General features: G+C 34.0%; 2 protein-coding genes and 2 pseudogenes across 2 annotated transcripts; 2 read left to right on the forward strand and 2 right to left on the reverse strand.

The window, feature by feature from the left end:
• The first annotated feature begins 1,728 nt into the window (after positions 1–1,728).
• On the forward strand, positions 1,729–3,356 carry LOC120198349 (probable membrane-associated kinase regulator 4). Its single transcript, XM_039199688.1, has one exon. The coding sequence runs from the start codon at positions 2,167–2,169 to the stop codon at positions 3,139–3,141; it is 975 nt and encodes a 324-aa protein (XP_039055619.1). The 5' UTR covers positions 1,729–2,166; the 3' UTR covers positions 3,142–3,356.
• Positions 3,357–5,955: 2,599 nt separating this feature from the next.
• LOC120198534 lies at positions 5,956–8,286 on the reverse strand (annotated as a pseudogene).
• A 6,093-nt stretch (positions 8,287–14,379) lies between these two features.
• On the forward strand, positions 14,380–16,522 carry LOC120198407 (annotated as a pseudogene).
• Positions 16,523–17,479: 957 nt separating this feature from the next.
• On the reverse strand, positions 17,480–21,637 carry LOC120198514. The gene is made up of 5 exons (XM_039199828.1): positions 21,463–21,637; positions 20,687–20,775; positions 18,591–20,537; positions 18,171–18,327; positions 17,480–18,099 (listed from the first exon to the last, which is right to left on the reverse strand). The coding sequence occupies exons 2-5, from the start codon at positions 20,768–20,770 to the stop codon at positions 17,480–17,482; spliced, it is 2,808 nt and encodes a 935-aa protein (XP_039055759.1). The 5' UTR covers positions 20,771–20,775; positions 21,463–21,637.
• Positions 21,638–26,200: the final 4,563 nt, after the last annotated feature.

The following is a 26,200-nucleotide window of genomic DNA, read 5'->3' on the forward strand; positions in this document are numbered from 1 at the left end:
ACCCAGTTGCAAAAGAGAAGTTTATGAAAGTGACCCCCATGACCCATTGGGTTAAACTTTTATTGTATTAATTTTATTAATTAATATGCTATCTGTTGTTAAATTTTCAACATTAATAGATTAATTTATTATTTTTATATTTTTTATAATTGAAAACTCAATAAAAATATTCTATAATCAAAAGATTGTTTATATATTTTATTTAATTATTTCTATCGTTGTGTATTGTCATGTCAATATCATCATTTTCTAAAAATTATTATGCTATCGTAATCATAGTATACTTGTATTAGATGTTCGGGTTCATGTCTTATTCTATTGTGTATAGAGATCGAGCATAATGTACAAAGGTATAATGATAAAAGATAACTTTAACGTTTGACTAAATAATCACTTTGACTTCTCTTTTTTTTAATCAATAAACGAGAAACCCTTTAAAATAGAGGTTTTTTGCCCTAAGATAAAACGATGGTAGTCAAAATACTCCCAAAAAGATAGAGTAAGAACTAAAGTGATTGTTTAGTCAAACATTAGATACTTTTTTATCTTAAAATAAAACGTTATGAGTCACTCCAAAAGGAAAAAATAATAGAGACCAAAATAATTATTTAATGAAAGATTTTTTAACATTATGCTGTATACACAACTACATGTCCTAGGTTCAATGTAGTTATTGAGTTTATACTTGGTTTTCTTAGGGGTCGGTGGAGCTTGTGTTTGTTTTCAGTGAGGTGCTTGGAATTTTCTAAAAATTGGAAGAAACTTGGGCTATAAAACATCCCATCTCTGAAAATTATTAATCAATGTTTAAGTACATTCCTAAATGTCGTAGTTGTTAATCAGCTAATTCATATCACACCGTCTAAATATAACAATAGTCTGATACATCATTATCATACATTTAATATTAGCTTAGCTTAACTTAATTCAAACTCTTAATATAATAATAACACTCTCTCTCTCTCTCTCAGCCTCTAATTTATCAGTATATTGAATTGTAAAACTTAATCAAGCTCAGTTGGTAGAGCACAAGATTTTTAATCTTGAGGTTGTGGGATCGAGTCCCATGAAGGGCATTTCATAATTTGGAGGTCTCGGAAGTTGCTCTCAACCTAGTGTTGGGGGCAGCCTATCTTACCTCCCGTTACCCTATTATATATGGGAACAAGGGACAGCCACAGTGCTGAAAACCAGGTTTTGGAAACAGGGCTGGCCGCCTGCCTGGTTTCTCCCCTTTCTAAATTTAAATTATGTTGCAGTGAATGAAGTTTGTGGATGTGCAGAAACCAACTACCCTATTTTATAATTGGTATTTTGTTTTATATTCAGTAAGTAATGCTGTTCTTATTTTCTTTAATAAAAAGGTTTAATCCACAATTATTCTTGAACACAAGTTGAGGAGGATGCAGATAGACAGGCAATAGATGCTTAAATCCTTGAGAATTCCCAAGTGGATGCACTATCATCATGCATGTCATTATCATATAATTTCAAATCCATATGATCTCTTTGATCTATTTTTTGTTCTACTTTCATTTTCTTAAACACTGTTGAAAGAGATATGTACGCAGCTGCCTGCAATGAAACTTTCAGCAAAACAAAGGGCACTGTCACCTTTTTCTTTCTGGTGGGTATACTGGAAGATTCTTACACATTCTGTACAAGTTCAAAGAACATGAGCATGGGTTTTCACTAAACAACAGTTTCTTGAGTTATAGGGATTTGATCACATGGTTCCAAGTTCCTCCTGTTTTGAAGTTCATTGGTTAATGGTTTTAATAACTATGGTAATCAGAAGATTCTTTGCTTTCTTCAGTTTCAGAATTGGTAAATGATGTAAAAGAGTAAAACCAAGGTCATTTTGATGGAGAATTGAAGAGATAAAAAATGCAAAACAAATACTACATAAATGGGGTCAGTCAGAAGATGATAAGCTGAGTGAGTGGGAAATCCAGACTTTTTTTTTTGTGCCATTTTATTTTTTGGAACCATTGAAGATATTACTACAAAGGAGAAAAAAAAAGAAGTGGAAAAGATCTGACAACTCCTGATTTTTTTTCTAACTTGGCTCCATCTTCACTTTGAAGGATACCCCTCTTTCATCACCAAGCTCACCTTCCCATAAGCTCAAAACAAGAGAGAAGAGTGAGGTTTTTTAGAGTTCAAATGATGGCCAGATACCATGCAGATGAAGATTATATTGATATGGAAGTAAGCTCACCCTCCAACTATTTGTGTTATTCCATATGCTCTCCATCTCAAAGCAGAGAGTTTGAGTTCCAAATGTGTTCAGTTTCTCCAGATGGAGAATTCACTTCAATTAATCCGGCTGATGAACTGTTCTACAAGGGCAAGCTCCTTCCCCTCCACCTCCCTCCTCGCCTGCAAATGGTTCGGAAGCTAACACAAAGTTCCGATAATGCTACCTACGAGTGCAAAACTCGAGCACCCTTTGAAGAAAACTCAAGCATCTCACCATCAGAATCCCGTAGGGTGAGTAGTGAGCTTAATGTCGATGACCACTTCGAATGTTCGACTGAAATGAATGGTTTCATCGGTGATGATTCGGTTTCGAAGACTTCTTGGTCTCGGAAGCTCAAGAAGATCAAGCAATCCTCGATAAGCCAAAAGTTCAAGGCGTCTTGGGCGTATCTCAAGTCTTTGTTTAGCAAGTCTGGCTGTTCGGATGAATCTTGTGCCAAAGCAGCATGCAATGTGGAAGCAGGTAATGTTTCGAAAAACAAAGATTGTGTCAACAAGTACATGAAGATGGCAAAGATGAATTCATTTGGGAAGATTGATAATGAGAGATTTAAGATATTGAATCTTATTATGAAGAGCATTGATAAGGAGCTAGCTGAAGATGCAGCAAACAGCCATAGGCAATCTTTCTCAGGAGTAATTCAAAAGCATTCTACAGCAAAGTCTTCATCTACATCAACATCTTCATCGAATTCCTCATCGTCATCTTCATCGTTTTCATTTAGTTCAAGTGGATTCTATGATTTACAGTTTCTGAAAAGAAGCACCAGCACGAATTTGGAGATTGAAAATTCCATCGAGGGAGCAAATTCTCACTGTAAGCAGTCTCAGCAGCTGTCTGGTTCAAGAAAGACTGCAACTGAACTTGGGGTTTGTTAACTTTCTGCTTCAAAGATTTCAGTTAGTAGGGACCAAGAAAAACCAGTACTTTGCAGCATATGAACTTGAAAAAAAGGAAAAACACTGAAAATTGTAGCCAGTTCCTGTTACATGCTTCCAAAGTGAGTGTTATTTTCAGATCAATTTGTTAATGATCCTGTAATAGGTTTCTGTGGAAGAACACATTGAAAATCCAATATTGTTCAAATAACAATGAAAAAGAGTGGAGATTCTTCCATGGAAGTTTATCATTCAAAATCAATGGTCATTATATGGCTTTCCTTTTTGTACTTGTTCAATATTGGATGATTGGAGTTGATTGATTCCACTAACTGTTTGCTTAAATTCTCTTTTCCCCCTTGTACTGAGACAAAACATTCTCTTTTACAAGGACTTGCCAGTTTCCATGGAGCATCTATTAGGCATTTGACAATGATCTTTTACTACTTAATCAAGTTTTTTACACCACTGAACTGATGCTAAGTTGAAAAGTTAATTCCTGTTGAAAACAAAGAAACCCCAAAGTTTTTTAAATAAAACTTTTCCAGTAAGAGCACCAGAACTTCAAATCAGTAGATTCTGTTAAAACTCTGTATTTTACAAAAATACTTTTCTTTACATGAAGCTTTTCCCAGAAATAGAATTTTTTTTATTACTGTTTCAGCCCTTTTTATATACAAAACTGAAATCTCCCAGTTTTCAACATTCCAGAAAATGAGGCCTACTTTTCTCTTTAGTAAAAGAAAGTTCTTACAAATATATATTTCTATTTTCATCTGATCTAAACAAACCAATAACAGTAAGTATTCTTTCTTTTACTGGTCAAATAACTCACTTTGCATCAAGAAGAGACCCTGTAATCTTACTTTATAAAAGTGGGTTTAAATTACATTTTGATACCTTGAAAATAAATTGATTGAAGGAACAAACAGGTGCTTTATTCAGGACAAGCATGATCACTCCACCAGCTGAGCAGCATGGTATACTGCAAATTAAGGCTAAACCATACCTAAAGCTTTATGTTAATTGCAATTATATACTATTTATGAAATGATTTGATCACTAGATATATAGTCTTTCTTGCCTGTATGAAACTGAAAACGGAATGACCCGAACTTTAGCTGTCAAAACAAAAAAGAGTTTCTTTCTATCTTATCGTTATTTTCTCATGATTTCGACTAACCATTAAACTAAAACAAAACATGCCTGCTATATTTTTGACAAGAAGGGAAAGGAAATAACGAAATTGCATAGCAGATAATTTGATAGATGTTGAGCATTAAGAGTACAGATAAGACTTGAAAAGCAACTCCTTTTCCCTACCTGTATGGTCACATTTTTTCCATTTGGTTAGCAACAGGAAGAGCAAGGCTCTAACACTTTGTAAGCTAGTAAAATGGATCTTTATTCCAATGGAAACTCGAACTATTTCTACAAAAAAGACAGGTAACATTTTCCCTTCTTTTCGAATTATCGTGTTCGTGTGATGAAACAGATCAGATTGACAGATATTTTACCATTGCATTCAATTATAGCATCCTGTACAAATTTCAGTAATGAACTCTTTGAAAGTTTTCTCTTTGGGACCATTGTCAACAAGTGAAGCATGTGAGAAAATGTCCGGATAGATTCAAGGGATCACTATTATATCCTCAAGAAAAGATAATGAAGTTATAAAAAAAATAATCTGCAAGTAACTTGTCATATTTCTTGCATATTGCTCTGAAGCACAATGCACCTTCTGCATAATGTTGCCATGTATAAAATAATCAAACTATTCTCTCATCTCATTTAAATTAAACTTTATAATCTCGTTCTTGTTCCCTTTAGAGACCGGAATGAAGCCTTGATGAACTTAGTTATCAATATTACAGAAAAGTAGCATGTAAAAGCCTATTGTCTGCTTAAACAAAAGATGAAACTGCATTAGCAGGTCGTTTATGTGTTGTCTGCTTAAACAAGAAACGATAAGTTTATAAAGAAAAGTTGAAAGAAGTAAATACAATCTAATGAAACCAACTTGTCTTTTCAATTTGGCATATCATAAATTCTTTTATTAGCAGTTTTTAGCTTGCACTTCTAGGCAACCCCTTTATAAAAAATTCCAAGTTCTTCCATAATTAAGACAGAATGACAAAAAGTGAAAGCAATTACAGAAAATTTGAGACAGGGAGGCAGGGCATGTCTTTTTCACATTCAAATTTAGAAGGAACAAGAAAAGAGTAAATATCATCTTTTTAAATAGCCAAAACAAAGAACATGCCACACCCAAGTGTGGAAACTATTGGTTGGTCATCCTAATGCTGGACATGGTGAAATTGAAGCATTATCCTAGGAAGATTGAATCATAAGAAGAATAGCAACAAAGACAGACTTCATAAGCATAAGATATTTTTATTTGCAATGAATGTGGTAAAAGGCATTGGTTATATATGTGACTAATTATGCCATGACGGCATATTACGAAGGAAACTATGCAGGAGAATCACTGCAATACTCACCTGGCACCAGAACCTTTGTTGTCTTGCAAGAAGAGGAAAAGGGTTACACCGGGAATCTTATACATGTGACCTGGGAAAAGCACAGTATAATATGGGCATATATTATTATACTCATTTGAAAGATGTTTAGTTTATGTAGTTAAGTGTAATATAGCGATATCCTTTGGGATTATCTTTGGAACAAAAGTAATCAGCAAGTTCCGAGGTTAGAGTGATTGTCAGTTGGAACATTAGGACATAAAAGCAATTAGATGCATTAGAATGTAACAAATAATCTAGACAATGAAGCCAGATTATTGAGTAATTGTTGTACAAAAAGGAATGTCTATATATATATGTTGTTATACAATCTGTATAAGCTCAATCTTGCAGTTTTGCTTCAGTGAGAAGCACTAGGCTAACTTTCTGCTACAGTTAGCCAGATCCATGTACATATGAGAAAAAAGATGCGTGAGTAAAGAGTGAAGCAGAGGATATAAGGCACATCAGAGCTCAAACTGCATAGAATTTCTTGTGTTCATTGTTCAGAATCTCCGTGTCAGACATATATGACATTGACATGGATTGAGATCTGCTATTCATTGAAGACCTGCGGATGCTCCGCAATTTTGAAGCCTCGACACGGTTCACAATCACCCAATAACACAGTGTCGCCAATGTTGACACCATGATAACAGTCCCTATACCAGTAACTAGATTAGCTAACCACTTCTCATCTTCTCCAACCACAATATACGAAAGGGCAAGAAATGCGACTGAAATCAGTATACAAGCCAACCACATGAGCTTATTAATAATAGCCATCATCTGCTTCTTTGCTTTTCTCTGTATAACTACAACTGAGGTTTGAACGACCACAACAGCCAATGATATGAAGAGGGATATAGCGTCAAAGACAACAAATATCATAAACGGCAGTTTTGGAGCAATTCTTGCTTGTCCAGGAGAGACTCCTGGTGAAATGTCTTGAGGACTGTCAGCATATTGGCCTGGGACACTGAATATGGCAGCAAACGCAATAGTGGCAATAAGGACAGCCACCACTGTGGTGGAGTTGATTGCATTATTGAGGCTTTCAACTTGGATTTTGTTGAGCCGGTGAGCTATACCTTGCATGTGTTTTCTTGTTTGGCGTGTGTGCTCAAGCTGATGATGAACCCCGTGCTTTATATCACTTACAGTTTGTTTCAGTTCTCGAGCCGAATTTGTAGGTTGTATCTTGATGAATTTAGCACATTGGACTCCATTTCTTTTAAGATGCCTGCAATAGCTGATAGCTTGTGTTTTCTGCAATGTCAAGAGCCGTTTCCCTGGACTTGTTGATGACTGATTTGTGATCGCCACTTTGATTCAGAAGCTTATGAACAATCTGAAAGATTGAATTAGTTATTAGAAAGACTCAGTCTTTTCAACAATATAAGAGGACCTAGAAGTTCTATCAGAAAAATTCATTCCTAACTACCTGAATCCGACCCTTTCGAGTCCCTATATGCAAAGCATTGTTTCCCTTAGTATCAACCATATTTAATAAACTAGGATCAGAATTTATCAGCTCATCTACCACATCAACATTATGCCCTTTAACTGCCATATGCAGAGCAGTCTGCCCCTTCTTGTCCGTTCTCGTTGTGATTCCAGGCTCTTTAGACAAAAGGGCCTTTACTATCTCTAGATGCCCATTCCGTGCAGCGGAATGCAAGGCAGTTTTCCCGTTGCTCCTCGCTATTGGTAACACATTGCTGACTTTTTCCAAGAGAAAACTCACCACTTCAGCATGTCCTTGTGTTGCAGCAGTGTGCAACGCTGTGGTGTTATAAGAATCACAAGTCATTGAAAGATCAACATTGGCCTCCATGAGAATCTTCAATACCTCTGCGATAGTACACAGACACACATAAAGACGATACTCAGAATGCAAATACATCAATAAAGAACCGAAGACACTAAAGAATATGGAAACTTATACAGATCAAATGACTTCAAAAAAAAAAGGGTTCAGCTTTACTACAGAACATGATTTCATAGATAATTTGCTATAGAAATCGATTGATTGGACATTCATACTGATATTATCGTGCTAAAGAACTCACCCAAATCACCTTGCTTGGCAGCAATATGAAAAGCATCATAGCCATTCCTTGCTTTAATACCAGCCAAAACAATATCATAACACTTCATCAACTCCTTCACTAAATCAACATTACCACACTCAGCAGCAACATATAAGGCAGTTTCACCAGATTGATTCTGCTTACACAAAAAATCCCTCAATTCCCCATCTCCAATGTCCCTAATCATTTCCAAAACCAGTTCCAGATCCCCTGCTCTCACGGCTGAGTGAAGTGGCGTATCATCCCTTTTGCCTGTCAACTGCTTCGCCATCTTCTTTCCCTGAAAATTCTTCACTTCCCCCATAGTTTCTTGCCTTTTTTTCCTTCCTTTAATGCTTTTCCGTCTCTCTTCCTTTTGATTGTTTTGAATGAACCAATAACTCCAATTATCCACCATACAGACTGATCAAAAACTTCATCCCCAGCATAAAAGAATCCCTGAAAAAAATCAATAAAGAAAGATAAGATGATTCAGAAGACTGACCAGGCACGTGGGAAAACCATTTTGTCTCCCCATTCCTAATTATAATATCCACACAGTTGCATATATCTATATAATTATTACCACAAATCATGCAAAAATGTATGAAAGAAAGAAACCCGTTGGATAAAAGTTGGAATCTTTATCTTCATTCAATGAATCAAAGAGACCAATCCGGTACTTAAAATTTAATGCCAACAATAAAGAAACGATCTTTAATGTTTTTAACTCACCTTGGTTCCTAGCTCTGAGAAAAAAGGGTACCAAAGAGAAGAAAAGAAGGGAAATTAGAAGCAAAAGAAACAGTGATGGTTACTGGAAATAAAAAAGCCTGTAAGCAGCTATAACAAACGCCATTGAAAATATGAAACTTGCCGCTAGATCTTTTTTTAAAAAAAAATCACAGTGGTCCCACGTGTAAATTTAGTGCCAATAATGTTATTCCACGTCATCAGTCAAAATCAACCCCTGGGCCCACCAACAACTAAAAGAGAAATTGAAACATCCCCGCGGGCTATTGGCGGGTGATTTTTGGCCTTTCGTACGTTGTACCCGTGTGGAGCATAGCGATTAGCACCCGGCAAATGGCAATGGCTAGCAAAATACTGTGTAGGAATCTTACACGTGCCGTCCCTTGTTCAGGTTCGGACACGAAGATCCCACGTGTCGGTTCTCAACACGTGAGATTTCTGGTCGACTCATGAATATTAACTTAAGGGGTTAACATGAATTTATTCATCTCATGTCTATGTAACTATTAAATTATTTTCGATCCAACTTAAGATTAAATTGATAAAATATATAAATAATAACGATCAAATATGAAATCATATAAATTCATTTAATTGTCACGTTTATATTTTTATTTACGGTTAACGATCAATGACTTATTAAAATTATTTTGATAATTTAATAATTCAATTAAATACAATGATTAAAATAAAATCTATGATTTAATTGACTTAAACATAGTAAACATTTTTTTAAATATATCTCTGAAAATATATACCTATTAAAATTATAATATTAAAAAGTATTTTTGGAAAATAAGTAAAGTAAACATACGAAATATATGGGGGAAAAACCAAAAAGAATTATAAGGAAAGTGGATGGTGAAAGATGATAAGCATGAATCGTATAATTGAAGAAGGGAAAGCGATGAATTAATTGAATTGATGTATTGAAAGGTCAAAATTGAGGGTCTCAATTTTATTAATTTTTTATATCTAATATAAAAATATTTAAATTATATTATTTTTTATTTAGGTGTCTAAATTTTTACAGTCAATTTAAGTATCTAACGTTATGAATGTTATCACTTTAAGCGTCTCAATCGTAATGAACATTAAAAAACTTAATAAATAATACATATCGCATTAATGTAATTTTGATAAATTTATTTAAAAAAACTTAAAAACATTATTATATTAAAAAAAACTCCTAATTTCTTTAAAATTACACACACAAAAACTCAAATCCCTTAAAATTTCTAAAATCACCCTAAAATCTCTAACCCTAATTTTATTATCTCCTTTGTCGGCCACAACCACCACGAGCGTTAATGTCATCTAGTCATCTCCTTTGTTAACCGTCGTCTGCCTCAGCATCAGGTCATATGGGTGTGGATGAAAGCTTTGAGGTTCTTTGGGTTATGAATTCTATGTTGCCGTACATGTCTTGTCGTTGAAGAATGTTCGACTGACAATAACAATGGCCGACTGAACATAAAAAGAGAGTGTCTCAGGAAAGGCGGAGTAATATACGGTTAATATACGATGTTATCGGATACATTAAAAGATATTTGATAAATTCGATTTAGTGCTATCGGAAATATCGAGTAATAATAATGTAATAGGTGGAAATCATAAAGAAATATTAAAAAATTTGGCAACCGACAAACTTAGCTTGTCAGTTTGTGTCGATACTTTATAAAAATATATTAATCCATAACAATATAACAGGTAAAAAAATGACAAAACCAGTCTATAAATGACAAAACAGGTAAAGCGCTACCGGATATATTGAAAGTGTCGATACATTATAAAAATATATTGATCCATAACAATATAACATGTAAACAAATGACAAAACCGGTCTATAAATGACAAAACAGGTAAAGCGCTACCGAATATATTGAAAGTGTCGATACTTTATAAAAATATATCGATCCATAACAATATAACAGGTAAAAAATGACAAAACAAGTTTATAAATGACAAAACAGGTAAAGCGCTACCGGATATATTGAAAGTGTCGCTATTTTATAAAAATGTATCGATCCATAACAATATAACAGGTAAAAAAAATGACAAAACCGGTCTAAAAATGACAAAACAGGTAAAGAGCTACCGGATATGTTGATAGTGTCTATACTTTATTATAAGTATCGACACTTTTAGAATTTAAAAGAGAAGAAGTTATAGCGCTAATAAAGTGTCGATACTTTATAAAAATGTATCGATCCATAACAATATAACAGGTAAAAATATGACAAAACCGGTCTCGAAATGACAAAACTGGTAAAGAGCTACCGGATATGTTGAAAGTGTCGATATTTTATTATAAGTATCGACACTTTTGGAATTTAAAAGAAAAGAAGTTATAGCGCCAATAACCTGTCGATACTTTATAAAATTGTATTGATCCATAACAATATAACAAGTAAAAAAAACGACAAAACAGGTAAAACGCTACCGGATATGTTGATAGTATCGATACTTTATTATAAGTATCGACACTTTTAGAATTTAAAAGAAAATAAGTTATAGCACTAATAAAGTGTCAATACTTTATAAAAATGTATCAATCCATAATAATATAACAGGTAAAAAAAGGATAAAACTGGTCTATAAATGACAAAACAAGTAAAGAGCTACCATATATGTTGAAAGTGTCGATACTTTATTATAAGTATCGACACTTTTGAAATTTAAAAGAAAAGAAGTTATAGCGCCAATAAAGTGTCGATACTTTATAAAATGTATCGATCCATAACAATATAACAGGTAAAAATATGACAAAACCGGTCTCGAAATAACAAAACCGGTAGTAAAAAGTGTGCTTGTGTGGTTATTTTTATTTCAGAATTTTCATTTTTTAATACAAAAAGTTGGATATTTTAAGCGAAACCCAGAAAGAAAAGAACAAAAACTTTACAGTAACAAAAGAATAACATTGGGAAATCCACTATGTTATTAGTTTCTCAAAGAACAAAAACTCAGAAACAGGTAAATTTACAATGTAACCGGTAAAAATATACTGATTAATTAGTAAATATGTTTACATTATGTATCGACACTCTTTAAATATGCGTCGATACTTTTTTTTTCCAAAATGAAAGCACAACGAGGTACACGTATAAAGTGTCGATACATTTAAAATTTTATCAATCCAAAAAACATCAAAACTGATAATTATAATGTAATAGGTAAATTTACAATGTTACCGGTTTAAATATACATACTTAGTTAGAAAATAGGTCAATATAAGCGCTACCTATTACATTATATAAGCGCTACCTAATATATTATTGTACTTGATAATATTTTCGGTTAAATGATATAACATAACCGATCTAAATTTTAACTGATTATTTGTTTAACAGGTCACGATTTTTTTAGACGCAACACAACAGAAAATTCCCACATAAAAATTAAAAGTAGAGTTTTTAAAATTTTATGATCGTTACTTCAAAAAAGGAGGGGTCCCGCACGAAGTAATCGACCTCTTTTAGGATCATTTTACGGGAAAATTCTACGTTGTCACCTTTAATATAAAGTTAAAATAAGACGTTATTGATTTTGTTATTATTTAAATAATAAAATCGGTAAAAAAATATTAAAAATAATATTATTTTTATTTAAAACATAATTTTTTTAATATTTCCGATAAAAGTCACAATATTAACAAAACTGGTAGAAAAATAACAAAACTGATATCGTTTTACCAAATCCGGTAAAACGTCTAAATAATAATAAAACTAGTATAAATAATAATATTTTCGGTAATTATTTATCAAATTTGTTATTTAAATAATTACAAAATCAATAATACTTTTTTTAACTGTATATTAAGACTGCTGCACGTGAGCATTTCCCAACCACATGACCAAATTAATAGTCAATAGGCTGAGTCTCATAGATGATTTGGGTGGTGGTACACAGGTACCGTTGAATTGGTGGATAGATTTTCAAAATAAGCACTAAAAATGGGGAATTTTATTAGTGGTTTTGTAAAACTCAAATTACACAAGTGATTAAAAAGTAAAAAGTGAATAAAATTTGATTTGATTTAACAAATGATTTTTTTAAATTCGATTCGGTTATAAGTTTCAGAATTAAAATAGATTATTAAAAAATACAAACAAATCACATTTAAAAATCCATTTATGATTTTAAATTATTAAAATAAAATTAGAATTCAAATAAAGAATTAACTAATCCCTAATACCCCTGCATTTACAAGATCCTAAAACCTTTGATAGGCATTCCTTTTTGTAGGCTTTCTTTTTGACTTCGGGACCATTTCCACTTTCTTCTGACTGTTCATTTTGCGGCCATCTTTTCGGCCCTTATGATGCTTAGTGAAGATAATGCGTTACTTGCTGGCGGATTGAATTATTAATATATATATATAACTAAATTTAAATATTTTTATTTATTAAATAGTAATTCGAGTTCTTAGGGGAAAAAAAAGTCAAATTGGACCAACCCGACGTCAAATTTGTTTGTTCAAACCTCTTAGATATAGGTTTAAGATAGTGGCATTGGAAAAATTAAAGATTCGATGTGGGACTCAAATTCTATATAATTTATCCCCTCTCCAATAAAAGTTGTAATGCATGTTTCGAATAGTGAAACATGTTCCTATACTTGTTTTTTTTGTCAGATAGTTAGAGATGGACACAATATTTTATATTAAGAAATTAATTTTTAAAATTTTAAGAATTAATAAATTTATGAAAATTTAAGAAAACATATTATAAATAAAATATATATAATAACTTAAACTTTTTAGAGTGAATGACTATCCTCACCCGTTTCCCTCGGTTTATTCCTACTAATAGCCACATGTAGCATTGTATTATCGTATTTGTCGGGAAGTGTAACGTCTTTAATCTACCTGAAGAAGCAAGCTCACCTCCTCAAAGCTAGTCTTTTGGCTGTCATATGCAATGTTGTATTCTCTTTCTTGTGAATCCTTGATAAGAAATATTTTAATCAAAGACAGATCAAGATTTTATATTATATAGATAAACTTATAAAATTTTAGAAAAAAAATGAAATTATAAAATTTTAAGAAAAATAAAATAAGATTATTAATAAAAAAATACAAAGAAAAAAATTAAAAAAAAATCTTACTAGAATTGAATGCCAAAAGGGCCTTGGCGTAGTCGGTGTAGTAGGTTGTAGTGCTGTCTGCCTTTTGAGCAAATCCCTTCTGCCATTCTTCTCACATTGCACTAAAATATCGAAGGACAAAAAAAACATAAATTCTAATATATTGGTACAAATATAAAATAATTTATGACAGCTTCATAAATATGTTTCATTTTTCGTCAATCAAGTTTACATAAAATTAAGTCTAAAGGTCAAATGAGACAAAATCTCAAGGACTAGAATGAATGTTTTTAAAGTTTGAAGATCCAAAATGTTATAAGACGGAGTAGAATTTTGGATCAAATATGGACTGTTTAACACGATGGACTTGGTGGCCTGAGCACTTCTCATCGAAAGTTGCAATAATATATAAAAACATTAAGGGTAAATTATATATCTAGTCATCTATCTATTTATATGGTTCTGTTCTGGTCATATAATTAATTTTTTTTTAAAAATATGTCTAATATTTTATTTTGATCATTCATAGTTAAAAAAAATTAAAACAGCTGATATAAGATTTTTTTTAAAAAACTGTTGACATAAGATTTTTTTTTAATGATGATATATTACTTTATAGTGATATGTTAATATTATTTTTAAATTTTTAATAATAAAAAAATTAAAATATAACAATAAATATAATATTTAAAAAAGAAATAGATGATTGATGAAATCAAATTACTAGAATAGGTGGCTAACCCAAAAACCAAGTGCAAAAAAGCTTCTGCCAAGCGTAAAGCAAACGCTTTATGAACTGACGCCAAGAATCATAAGAAACCACCGAAATGATTTGTCGGCAAAAACCACTGTTGCGTCACATAATTTAGCCAACCAATCTATTCTACGTAGCAAAGCACTTCCGTTGCAAAAACAATCAATTCCCTATACGTTTTTCAGCTGTTACAACCATTAATGGGGAACGCTCACGGCCACCGTAAACACCGTAACGACCACCATCATCCAACAAATCCTACCCCTCACTATATATCTCCCCAACCTTATGTCCCAACCCCCACGCCCCAGCCCCAGCCCCAGTCCCAGCCCCAGATGGCCCACTCTTTGCCTTATCTTCATGTCGACTCTACTCTTCGAGCTCTCGCCGGCCAAGCTGAGGGCTTTGGTCGCTTTGCCATTGGTGGGCTACACGGTTCTCTCTACCATGTCACCACTTTAGCAGGTGCAACTCCCTCGCCTTTCTAATTCATTTGCTATGTTGAAAAGATTTTTTTTGAAATAAATTAAATCTTTTTTGTTCCCCTGAGGAATTAATATGTTTTGGTGTGTGGGTTTCCATTTTAGAACCCCACTGATGCTTGAACTTTTATAATTCCTGAATTTAAGTTAAATTGATGGTTAGGTTACAAATTTTGAATTGATCGTTTGAGTTTATGTATTGGCGTTTGAGAATTGGGATCCCTTATGTAAAGAAGAATATCATGTATTGAAATTGGCTGCGGATAGTTTAGTTACTTGAGTGAAACTAGGAGTGATTTTGATGGGTGATTGTAGATGATGGACCGGGATCGTTGCGTTATGGTTGTCGTCGAAAAGAGGCCCTTTGGATCGTTTTTGAAGTTTCCGGAACCATTCATCTTTCATCTTACTTGAGTGTATCATCCAATAAGACCATCGATGGACGTGGCCGACGGATAAAACTCACAGGGAAAGGTCTGAGGCTGAAGGAATGTGAACATGTTATCGTGTGCAATTTGGAGTTTGAAGGTGGTAGAGGACCGGATGTTGATGGGATCCAAATAAAACCCAACTCCAAGCACATTTGGATAGACCGTTGCAGCCTTCGTGATTATGATGATGGATTGATCGACATCACCCGAGGAAGCACGGATATTACGGTTTCCAGGTAAGGCTTATGTTAGGGAAAGTATCTGCTGTCGGGAAGGTTAAAACTTACATTAAACGATCGTTAACTTGGTTCTCAGGTGTCACTTCTCACAGCATGACAAGACGATGCTAATCGGAGCGGACCCTCTCATATTGGTGATAGGTGTATCCGGATAACTATTCACCACTGCTTTTTTGATGGAACTCGGCAACGCCATCCTCGTGTCAGATACGGGAAAGTACATTTGTACAACAATTATACTAGAAACTGGGGCATTTATGCTGTTTGTGCCAGTGTGGAATCACAGGTGATTATTCTCCTATGCTTAAACTTGCTTCCGAGAATTCACTGTTTATGGATAAAGATAACAGTTTTAATTTACTACATGACATCAGATACACTCTCAGTGCAATATATACGAAGCAGGGCAGAAGAAGGTAGCTTTCAAGTATCTTCACGAAAAGGTAATTTGCTTCTTCATTAGTGTTTTGGCCTCACTCGATAAAGAGAAGTCATTTTGCAAACATTTATGCAAGTAGGAACTATCTCTTGGTATCTGATCTTCATTATATGGATCTTGAATAAGAAAAATGTTTACCTTGCTTGATGATGCTCCCTTAAGTCTTACTTTAAAACCCATGTTTGCCATTCCCTTCGATTGAGGAGTTATCAGCTCTCTTCCATATATCTTCTGTTGATCTTCAAACCGTCAATGTATTGGTGATACAGGCTGCCGACAAGGATGAAGCTTGCACCGGCTGCATAAGGTCGGAAGGGGATTTGTTTATATCGGGAACCCAAGCAGGGTTGATGACTGAGAATGTTATGTCCAGCATGTTTCATCCAAGTGAATACTACCCTACATGGACAGTGCAACCCGCTACAGAAGCTCTTAAACATGTTGTAAAGCACTGTACCGGATGGCAGGCTGTTCCTCTACCTGCTGAAACAGCCTCGTAGCTGTACTCTTTTATGATACCTACTGCAATTGTTGTTGCACTGCATAAATAGAACACGTGATATATTTCTTTACAAACATTAGACATAATCTAACTTCTATTCGATATTGTGTTGCAATTAACGGTCGTCTTTCTGCTCTTTCATTAGAATATGACCCGTATTAGTGCCTAAATTATACCTCCAAATAAAATACGATTTGACGCCTAAAGAATTATTTTGCTTAAAATAGGTGTCTAATGTTTTATCTATTATACTTTTAGATGTCTGTTAAAATCACCCATCAGCTGACACGTGTTGTCTTTATATATTTTTTGAAATTTTATCTTTTATTTAATTATTATTATTTTTAAAAAAAACCCATATTTTTTAAAAATATCAAAATGGCCCCTAAGATTTCAAAAACTAAATCATTAAACTTTTGTCAACCATTGTTGCCGTTATCGGCCGCATACCCACTGGTCGTCGGCCTCCATTGCTTTCAAGTTCATTGTCGTCACCCTTAAATCAGTAGTCGGCCGCAAATCGCGCGCAAAATTGCAAAACAGTCGCACACAAATTGGTCGAAGATGGTGACGGGGCTTCATCGAACTTTGGGATAGGGATGGTCGGTAGTGGGTTCTGTCGCCAATGGGTGTGGTTTGTCAAAATTTGGGTTAGGGATTTGGGGGTATTTGGGGATTTTATGATTTTGTGGTGTTTTATGCAAAGAATGAAAATATAAGGGTTTTTTTTATAAAAAAATAATAAGTTTTAGCTTTTTTAAATAAAAATTTTAAGAAATTTGAGGTTCACATGTATCTCTTAACGGTAAATTTTAACACCTGAGCACTTGAACTATAACAGAGAAAAAAATTCTTTAAGCACCCTATCATATTTTGATATATAATTTAAACACTAAAAAATGTATTAAACCTGTTACATATAAAGATATAATACTTTACTCTCTTTTTTTGCTGTCATTTTCTCCTATATTGATTCTCAAGGTTTTGATAATTCTTGCTGGTGAAAATTATTGATACAGTAATGAAATGACAATTTCATCATTTTTGTATATAAATTTCCTAAACCAAAAGTGCCACAGCCTCGGATACTATTTCATCTACCAACAGTCTCTCAATTCCCAGACCTATTTTATCGATATCCGAACTCAAGTCTAACCATTGAAATTCCCCTGCAAACACCATCTCTCCTTCATCCATGTGAGGTTTCTTGTTTTGGCTTACTATTGACTTGCGCAGGCTATATTCAACCTCTTCGGTGTCACATTTCGGAACAGTAATTTTCCTTCCAGATATCATCCAGGGCTGGTCTCTATATTGCTGATAGATCTCCAGTATCTTTGAGTTAATCCTATCAAACATTAATCTCCTTTCAGCCCTTGACCAAGAGTTTACGTGACAATATTTTTTCTCGAGTTCTTCGAATACGAGTGGATTCACTGGGCATTCTGGAGAATGCCATGCTGCTAAGAAGGCATCCAGTTCGGCTTGACCAAATCCAGAATCAACCAAGACATCAACTATGTATACGGATTCGAAATTTTCTTCAGCATTTGGTCTTCCATTGTCCTCTGTAAACCCAACAGATACTTCATTGCTATCATCATCACTTGAAAGAAGCATAGTTCCCTCTTCATATGCCTTGGATTCTAGTTTTAATTGTCGAAGTTGCATCCGAAGCTCTGAAAGCATAAACACTCGTAAAGGAGTGGAAGCTAAATATAAATGTAACGAAACTAAAACTGCCATTTACCATGAAGATCGGCACTAATACTCTCGAAGCATTCAGAAGCAGATGACACATCATCTGCAAAAGGAGTTTCTATAACTGAGACTGGACTAGGTTGCTCTGCCTCCTTCGATACAGGGCAATGCGGTGTGGTTTGCTTAGATGGTCCCTCAGATGGTTTCTGGAGATCATCACAAGAGAGATGCGTATGTCAAACTGAGTAGAGAAATATCTCCTGAGAATTTCTTATAATATATAATTCTATATAGTATATAGATCATTGATATACAAAATTTTGCTGGAAAGGCCAAGGCTGCCCAAGGTATTAGGTTTGTCAATTAGAGCAAATAACAAACAGTCTGCAACACCATGGGCAACATCAAAGAATATATTCACAAAATTGGATATTGACAAACTAAAACACAGTTTGAACAAAAGAAATACCAGGGAGTCCAAATTATCCAGGTCACTAGTAGAAGCAACAGCAGCATTCATTGAAGCAGGAGCCGATAATTCCATGTGAGAATGTTCAGAAAGCACAGAATTATTCCGATCATTGACATCCATTTCATTTTCAAGAACTGTACTTGAATCCACAATAGTACCAACAGAAGCCTCTGAGACCATAAGTATCTGTTCAGATTGCTTATTTTGCTTTACTTGATATGGGGTGATATCAGAATCTTGTTGAGTGTTGCTATATTCCTTATCACGGCAACTGCTACCCAGAAATTGAGATGTCTTAACATGTGATCTTCGGTTACTAGGTAATGGAGCTTCCTTTTGGTTAAAATTGCCTTTTACTGCCTTGTTTCTGTCCCACTTGAAGCCCTCTTTTGGAATCACATACTTGTCTCTTAGAAGACTTTCATGGCGTGTGCTTATTCTAGGACTTCCAAAGTCGGCAGATGAAGCAGGAAGAGATCGTGATCTTGAAAGATTACCAAGACAACCATCCCTACTACTAATGCCTAAAGGTTCATTCCAAACTGCAGGCCCAACAAGATGACGAACCTCATTGCATCCTTCCACACCAACCAGGCCACTAGAATTTGCAGGAATTACTTCCCTATCTGAAGTGGCAAGCATTTCACCCAGTGTGCTGCCCCTTCTAAGCATGTGCACCTCTTGAGACTTGTGTGTTAATTTCCACCTCTCAGACAATCTCTTCTTGGCCTCTCTACTGACTGATGATTCCTTAGAACGGGATGATGACCTCCTATGTCGCTTATCCCAGTCAATGTTATCTCTGTAAGACACTGTTGTTACATCTGAATCATTTGCAGATTCAGATCCAGATACATCATATGAGCTGTCATCTGCTGCATATCCTCTCAACAAGGAGGTTGAAGTTGTCATCGAGCTATTGTGGGAGTTATTTTTCATTTTCCTAGTAATCTCCTTTGCCATTTCCCTAGAGTCTCTAGAATTATACCTCAAAAACTCAGTATCTTGATGAACCTTATTCTTCCCCCACATTTCTGCCTCCCTAGAGTGTCTTGTGCACTTGGATGGAATATGATGAGGAGAACGAGGTGATGGAACAGTTTTGGAAGAGTTCTGCAACTTCCCAAGATTTGGTTTCAAGACAACAATTCTAGTGGGTACAATAGCTGGTCCATTTTTCTCTTCTAATTGAAACGTAGGTGACATGGGGGGGTTGTGAGCTGCAAATCCCCCATGAGTGTAACTTGGACAATCTTCTTGATGGCCCTGAGGAGATTTAATGTGGCTCTTTGTCCGAGTTTCTCTACCATTTTTGTGTGCAAAGCTACCTTTCTCATTATTTAGAGTGTGTGATGACTTCATAGCTGATACTCGACCACAGTGGGACCAGGGTGGCACACCTTGCAAATCATGTAAATGGTTCGTAAATAATGAATCTGGTTGTTGAAAGAACTTCAGCAGAAGATCGGTGTTGGAGTCCAACACCTCGAGGGTATCATTGAATTCCTCAGACTCTTGAAGCTTTTCATCAGTTGAAAGACGTTTCTCCTCCATAAACTTCTGTCGAATAAAGGCTATCTCGTCATTAGAAAGGCTCGAGTTTGCAGTTCCTTGTGAAGAGTAAGCAGCACTCTCCATTTTTACTGCATCCAAAACCTCAAAAACATCTTTGAATTCCTGCTCGTCCTTAGAACTTTTCCTAGAGGATTGCCGGCCATCGAATGTACTACCCTTTTGAACCTTCTCGTGGCTAATCTTAATTCCTTTTCGCTGCCTGTGGCCAGGCTGCTGAGGCGACAGTCCATCAAGGCCCATTAATCTTGCAATAACACTTGGTGGTCGTCTCCTAGATTCGTTTTCTTCCGACATCTCTTGTGCTAACAACGTCTTCATTGGTGTCACAGTTGATTGTTTTGAAGATGTAGAAGCGAACTCAAACGTTAACTGCAACAACCAGAAACAATTGATTAATATTACAACTATTACCTCATGAGTCATTTCATATAAAATTAAAAATACAGGAAAATATAAAGCATTAGAATAAATTTTATCATATGAAACAATAATGGAAACAAGAAAATGAAATAGCACACCTGATCTTCGTCTGTAGTAGCACTACTGCAAGAACCAGAATCAGATGCCAATTTTGGAAAATGTCTCTGTTTTTGAAGATTCATGTTTCCTGGAAATAAATACTTATAAAAGAATTAGGATAGTTGTTCCATGAACGAAAGGGCAGACTAAAAATGTATTAGAACATAAAAACTCATCAAATCAACACAACGGGGAAAATCGTACGAATTATTATAGTAAAGAAATCAACCCGGCATGGAAACCCAGACACAAAGTTCAACCTTGGGAAACTTTTTAAACAATTGACAAGCAGAAGAGAAAAAAAAAGTTCAGATAAATGGAAAAAATTAATTGTAAGAACGCAAAAGCAAAGACTAGAAGCAGGGGATATCACAAAATTAAAACAAAGAAAAGGAAAACGCAAGCTAAAAATCTTACATTTAACAGCAGTATAATGAAGAAAGTAAGAAAGAAAGGGGGACCGAGGGAGAACGCTGCAGCGTTTGGTAAATAAGAAAATGTAGGAAAAGAAAATCAACTTTAACGGGAAAAAAGAAAAGAAGCTTATAATCACGAGTTTGTTTGTTTTTTGCAAAATAAATTTAGCAATGTAACTCACTCATTTTCATGAATCATTTTGAAAATGGAAAAGCAATTATATATTAAAACAAAACGAAACTAAAATTCAAAAAAAAAGAAGCTTTCTGCCTCGGATTCCTTAACGGAAATAGAGAGAGAGAGAGAGAAAATTCACTCAAAATACGTCAAAAAGAGAAAAATGAAGAGAGAATCGAACCTCTGAATGAAGAAGGGGCAGTTGAAGGCAGCAAGTCGATTAAGGCCTATCAGAGGAGAAGCTCGAAATCTTAGGCCTCCGTTGACTAAATGTCTCCATTTTCACTCATTTAAACTAACAAAAAAAAAACAGGTATTCCGAAGAAACCCAGATAGAAAATCCCCGGAAAAAAAAAAGAACTCATAAACCAGAAAAATCCAGATCTTTGAACAAAATAAAAAATATACTCTCAAAAGGTTTTTTTTTTTTGAGAAGGAGAAGAAGAAGATAAAAGAAATGCGTTAGCTGAGGTGGTTAACACGAGAGATCGTGACAACGGCGGCGGTAACAACGACAGAAGTGGTGGAGGTGGTCGGTTAGAACCGTCGAAAACGGGGAAGAGAGCGTGAGTGAAGGAAGAAAACAAAGTTAAAATTTTTGAACATTCAAATACCTGAGTGAAAGAGAGTCCGAGAGAGGGAGAGGGGCAAAGTGCCGCTTGTACCCCGAACTGTATTCTCCACGTGTCAGTTGTAAAATGGCCACTAATGGTTAGAGAAAATTATTCTTATTAAATCAAAATTAGTCTAACTAAAAATATTACAATAGAATTTAATTAATTTGAAAATGAATCGAATTAGTCGAATTTTATTCCATTAAATTAATAAATTTTAAAAAATCAATTCCATTAATGTTAAAGAAAATATTTTGATTAATTCGATTTTAACTAATTTAGGTCGATTAGTGGTCAAATTAATTGTTTGAACCCACAAATACAACACCAAGTAGTAAGGTTATAAACGAAACGAGACATATAGCAAGCTATTTAAATTCGACTCGATCAAAGTTTGGTCAAAACTTGAATCAAATGGACGCGACTAGAGTTATTAAGGAGCAGAAGCGAGTTACTTGATATCCTACTCGAAAAACTCGCGAACAGCTTAAAAAATGATATATTGAATTTTTAATTTTATTTAATTAAATAATTAATAATATTAACATTTATATTTTGTTGGTTTTTTAAAATACAATGTAATACTTTCATGTATTTAAGATTCAAGTTTGAATTTGAGTTTGAGTTTGAGTTTGAATCGAACTCGAATGTGAGCCTCAATCGAGCTAATATATGAGAATGTTTCGAATTTAATTTTTTTTAGCTCGAGTTAAACTTTAATTTTTGATTTCGAGTTCTAATCGAACTTAATAATTTTAAACTTACGAATTTTTTAGTCACTTTGAACTCAATTTTAAACTTTTTTTTAATCAAATCAAATTCAACAATAATCGAATTCGATATGATTCATTTACATCCTTACCAAGAGGCGTGGAATCTCCAATACTGAAAACAGCTGAATGATAAGCCAAGAAGGTCGGGACCAGCGCTACTGGGTAGTTTGGTCCCTCTAGGCTCTTAGCCGTCGGTGAAATGTTTGACTGGAGCCTTAGTTTATTTTCATTTTGGGATGAGAACAGAACAATCGTAGATGGGATTTGTGCCCTTAATACGATAATTGTACAAAAAGGATCAGATTTCTACACCTCCTGGACACAATCCTTTGTCTGTGGTATTCACCTCTTTCTAACGTATATAATCTATAGATTTGGTGGGATCTTGAGAATCTACTTGTCAATGTGACTTCGATTCCACATTATCCAAAGAAGGACAAAGGACAATAAATGCAAGATGAAACCAATTTGAAAAGTATCGGTTAGAACCTATTGAATTGTCTCCATAGAATAAAAATGTTATTTTTTTAAGTTTTAAATTTAAAATATTGTGTCTATAAAATGTGTATGTACTTATTATCAACTGACTAATTTTTTAATATATATTATCTTATAATAATTTCGTACAAATAAAATAATTATGTCAATCACTCATTGAGAATATTTGGCTTCCAAATGCGACGACCGCAAAGTGTTAATATGTTGGGGGGCTAATTAAGCTGATTTCCCCTTAATTTTTGGATCAGACGAAACCTTTAAGCGCATGTCAAAACAAAATCAAGTGTTATTTCAATAATTAAACCCCCAAGTTTGTAAATGAAGCAATGTCTTCACATTTGTCTCTTTCCTCACAGCATTTTCTCCCAATTTGCAATAAATTTTCTTACTTATTATCCTAATAGATTGGTATGGGCAGGCCGAACACATACCGGATCCATGAGACAGAAAATGCAAAATACATTAAGGTAAGAAGCAATCTTTTTTGGTGTTGTTATGTTGAGGCCCAAAAGCAATCTTTTTACTGTATATTCCATCAAGGCATATGATTAGCCCTGAACACCTTTATTTCAGTGTAAAAAGGCAAAGGCAGAACAAACGAGTGCCGCAAGAAGAATGATGGTCGTCTCTCTGGTCCATACGATAAAAGTTGATTAAAGCTAAGTTCGGCTCTTCCATTCCATCATCATGATGGAGATTGGAGATTGGAGATTGGAGATTGGAGAATGGAGAGTGCTTTTTCCCTATGATAAGGGATCCAAAGGTTGATTTTTATGAACATGTCCATGAAACAAGTTTTAAAATTTTTTTATATAGTAATTATGATAGCTTAAATAAAAAAACATCAACAATAGCAATTATTGATAAATTTTAAATCAAAAATATATATGATAAATTTTAATGAAAATACTATCGATAGTAATTACTGAGTTGGGGATTTTATATAAAAAAAGTAGGTGTTTTATGAGAAAAGTGTGATGTTCATCCCTTTTGATTTGCATGAAAAACCACAGTCGGTGGCTTGTGAGATGAAAAAGACAGTGAATAGTGAAAAAGTTCAAAGAAAACCATCTAGGGGATGGGAGAGAGAGAGAGAGACTCTCTTTAGTTTTGCGTGATGGTTTATAAAGAAATCCTTAATGCTAGTGTCAGTCTAAAGTCATCATAATTATTTATAGATTAACATATTAAATAAATTTGAGTTTGAAAGTCCTTTAGAGGCCCTTCAAAGGTCATAGAACTTTAAAGGTTTTGAGGAACTCCAAAAAAAAAAAAATCTAACAGTACGCAAGTATGGTGGTAGGGGTGTAACCTTGCATGATCTGTGGAGGAGGTTTTTTGCAAAGGAGATATAACAGTAAGAATCACTAATTTTAAACTTTGTAAATACGTAATTTAAATCTTGACGTTCATTCAAGTGCTGTATGTGCATGAAGGTTTCTCCTATTAATTGCTCAGCAATTAGTATGAAATACTATTATTATTATGTTGCTTGTTAGAAGAACAAGGAATGGGGAAAAAATAGATGGTCAAAAATCAAACAAACCCTAAAAGCTACAGCTAAATAGGTTAGACTAGAGTTGAGTCGGAGGCCGAAATCACGGCTTTTTTGAACGACTCACTATAATTGTCTGTTACCTTTTGACAGACAAATTAGCTTAATTAAGAAGCAAAAAGATGGCCACAAATTAATACTAAGCGGATCAAGCAGAAACATGATTTAGTTTTTATCGTTTCACTCACGTTAATCTTTCACTTCATAACATGTTGTCTCGTTGGTCTAGTTCGATGATGTTATCGAAAGAGCAATCGTAAACTTTTGAACATAAAATGTAGCACAAATATTATTAAAAAAGGACCCACTAGATTCATCGACATTAAAAGGTTGGTTTCAGAACCCCTGAACATTCACAAACAAGACTTGAGATTTAAGCTTGGTTTATAATAAAGAAGCCCCAAGTAGTGTAAATATACATACATGTATGCAACTTGGCAAGTTGCATTATATGGTGTAGAGCAGTTATGATATATATATTTTTTTCTTAAATTTTTTTAATTTTTTTAAATTGTCTCATAATATAAAATACTACTTCCTCTCTTATTGTGGGAAAGAACTAAGCCGGGTAAACAAAGGGATAGGAAGAATCTGGTGTCACGAGCGATATCGTTGACTCAATTCTGAATCAGCTGTACAGTACGAGAACCCCAAGAAAAGGAATCCCCTTGCCTGTCACGCTATGTATGTAATGAACTCCTGTCGCAACCGTCTTTCAATTGGGCCCGAGATTGGGTTTCGACTTAGGAAAATGAATTAGGAGTCGCCACCGATCATTTATTTAAAAATAAATGGGTTGATCGGATACCCTATTTCTTACCTGATCTGCGTCTTACCGGAAATATGTCGGGCTCGGGAGTCGATTACAGCCAAGGAAGGATTAGCACCCTTGAACCGCCCTTTCGGTACTATGTAATTTCCAGTTGTCTTTAATTAAGAGAATTGAAAGTTAAATTAAAAGGTAAAACATCGATCTGAACTACTTACCCTTGATTGATTGAAATTCCCTTAACAATACAGACGTTAAAGAACGAAAACAAAAAAAATGAAAAATAAAGGAAACAAGAATGAAGATAAAAAGAGAAAAAAAGGGTTAATAAGCAGAGTAAAATAAATAAATGAAATATTAATAATCTACATACAACCAACGAATAAATAAATACAATGAATAAAAAGATGATCATCAAAGAAATAAAAACAAAGTAAAGAAAAAGGTAATCGAATAAAACGTTTGAAATGTACACATAATAATAGATATATAAATAAACTATTATAAGTATATACATATATATATATATATATACATATATTAAAATATAACATTAAGCAAAATAATCAAAGAAGGAAAAAAAGTATACGTATATAATAATAATAACGTAAATATATATATATATATAAATTAGTAAAAAGAAGATAATAGTAATAGTTAAATTAAAATAATATACATATATAATAATTTGTAAAACAGTATATACATAT

This window comes from Hibiscus syriacus, unplaced genomic scaffold, assembly GCF_006381635.1.
Source record: "Hibiscus syriacus cultivar Baekdansim isolate YM2019G1 unplaced genomic scaffold, ASM638163v2 tig00117056_pilon, whole genome shotgun sequence".
In the NCBI taxonomy this organism is placed as follows: domain Eukaryota; kingdom Viridiplantae; phylum Streptophyta; class Magnoliopsida; order Malvales; family Malvaceae; genus Hibiscus; species Hibiscus syriacus.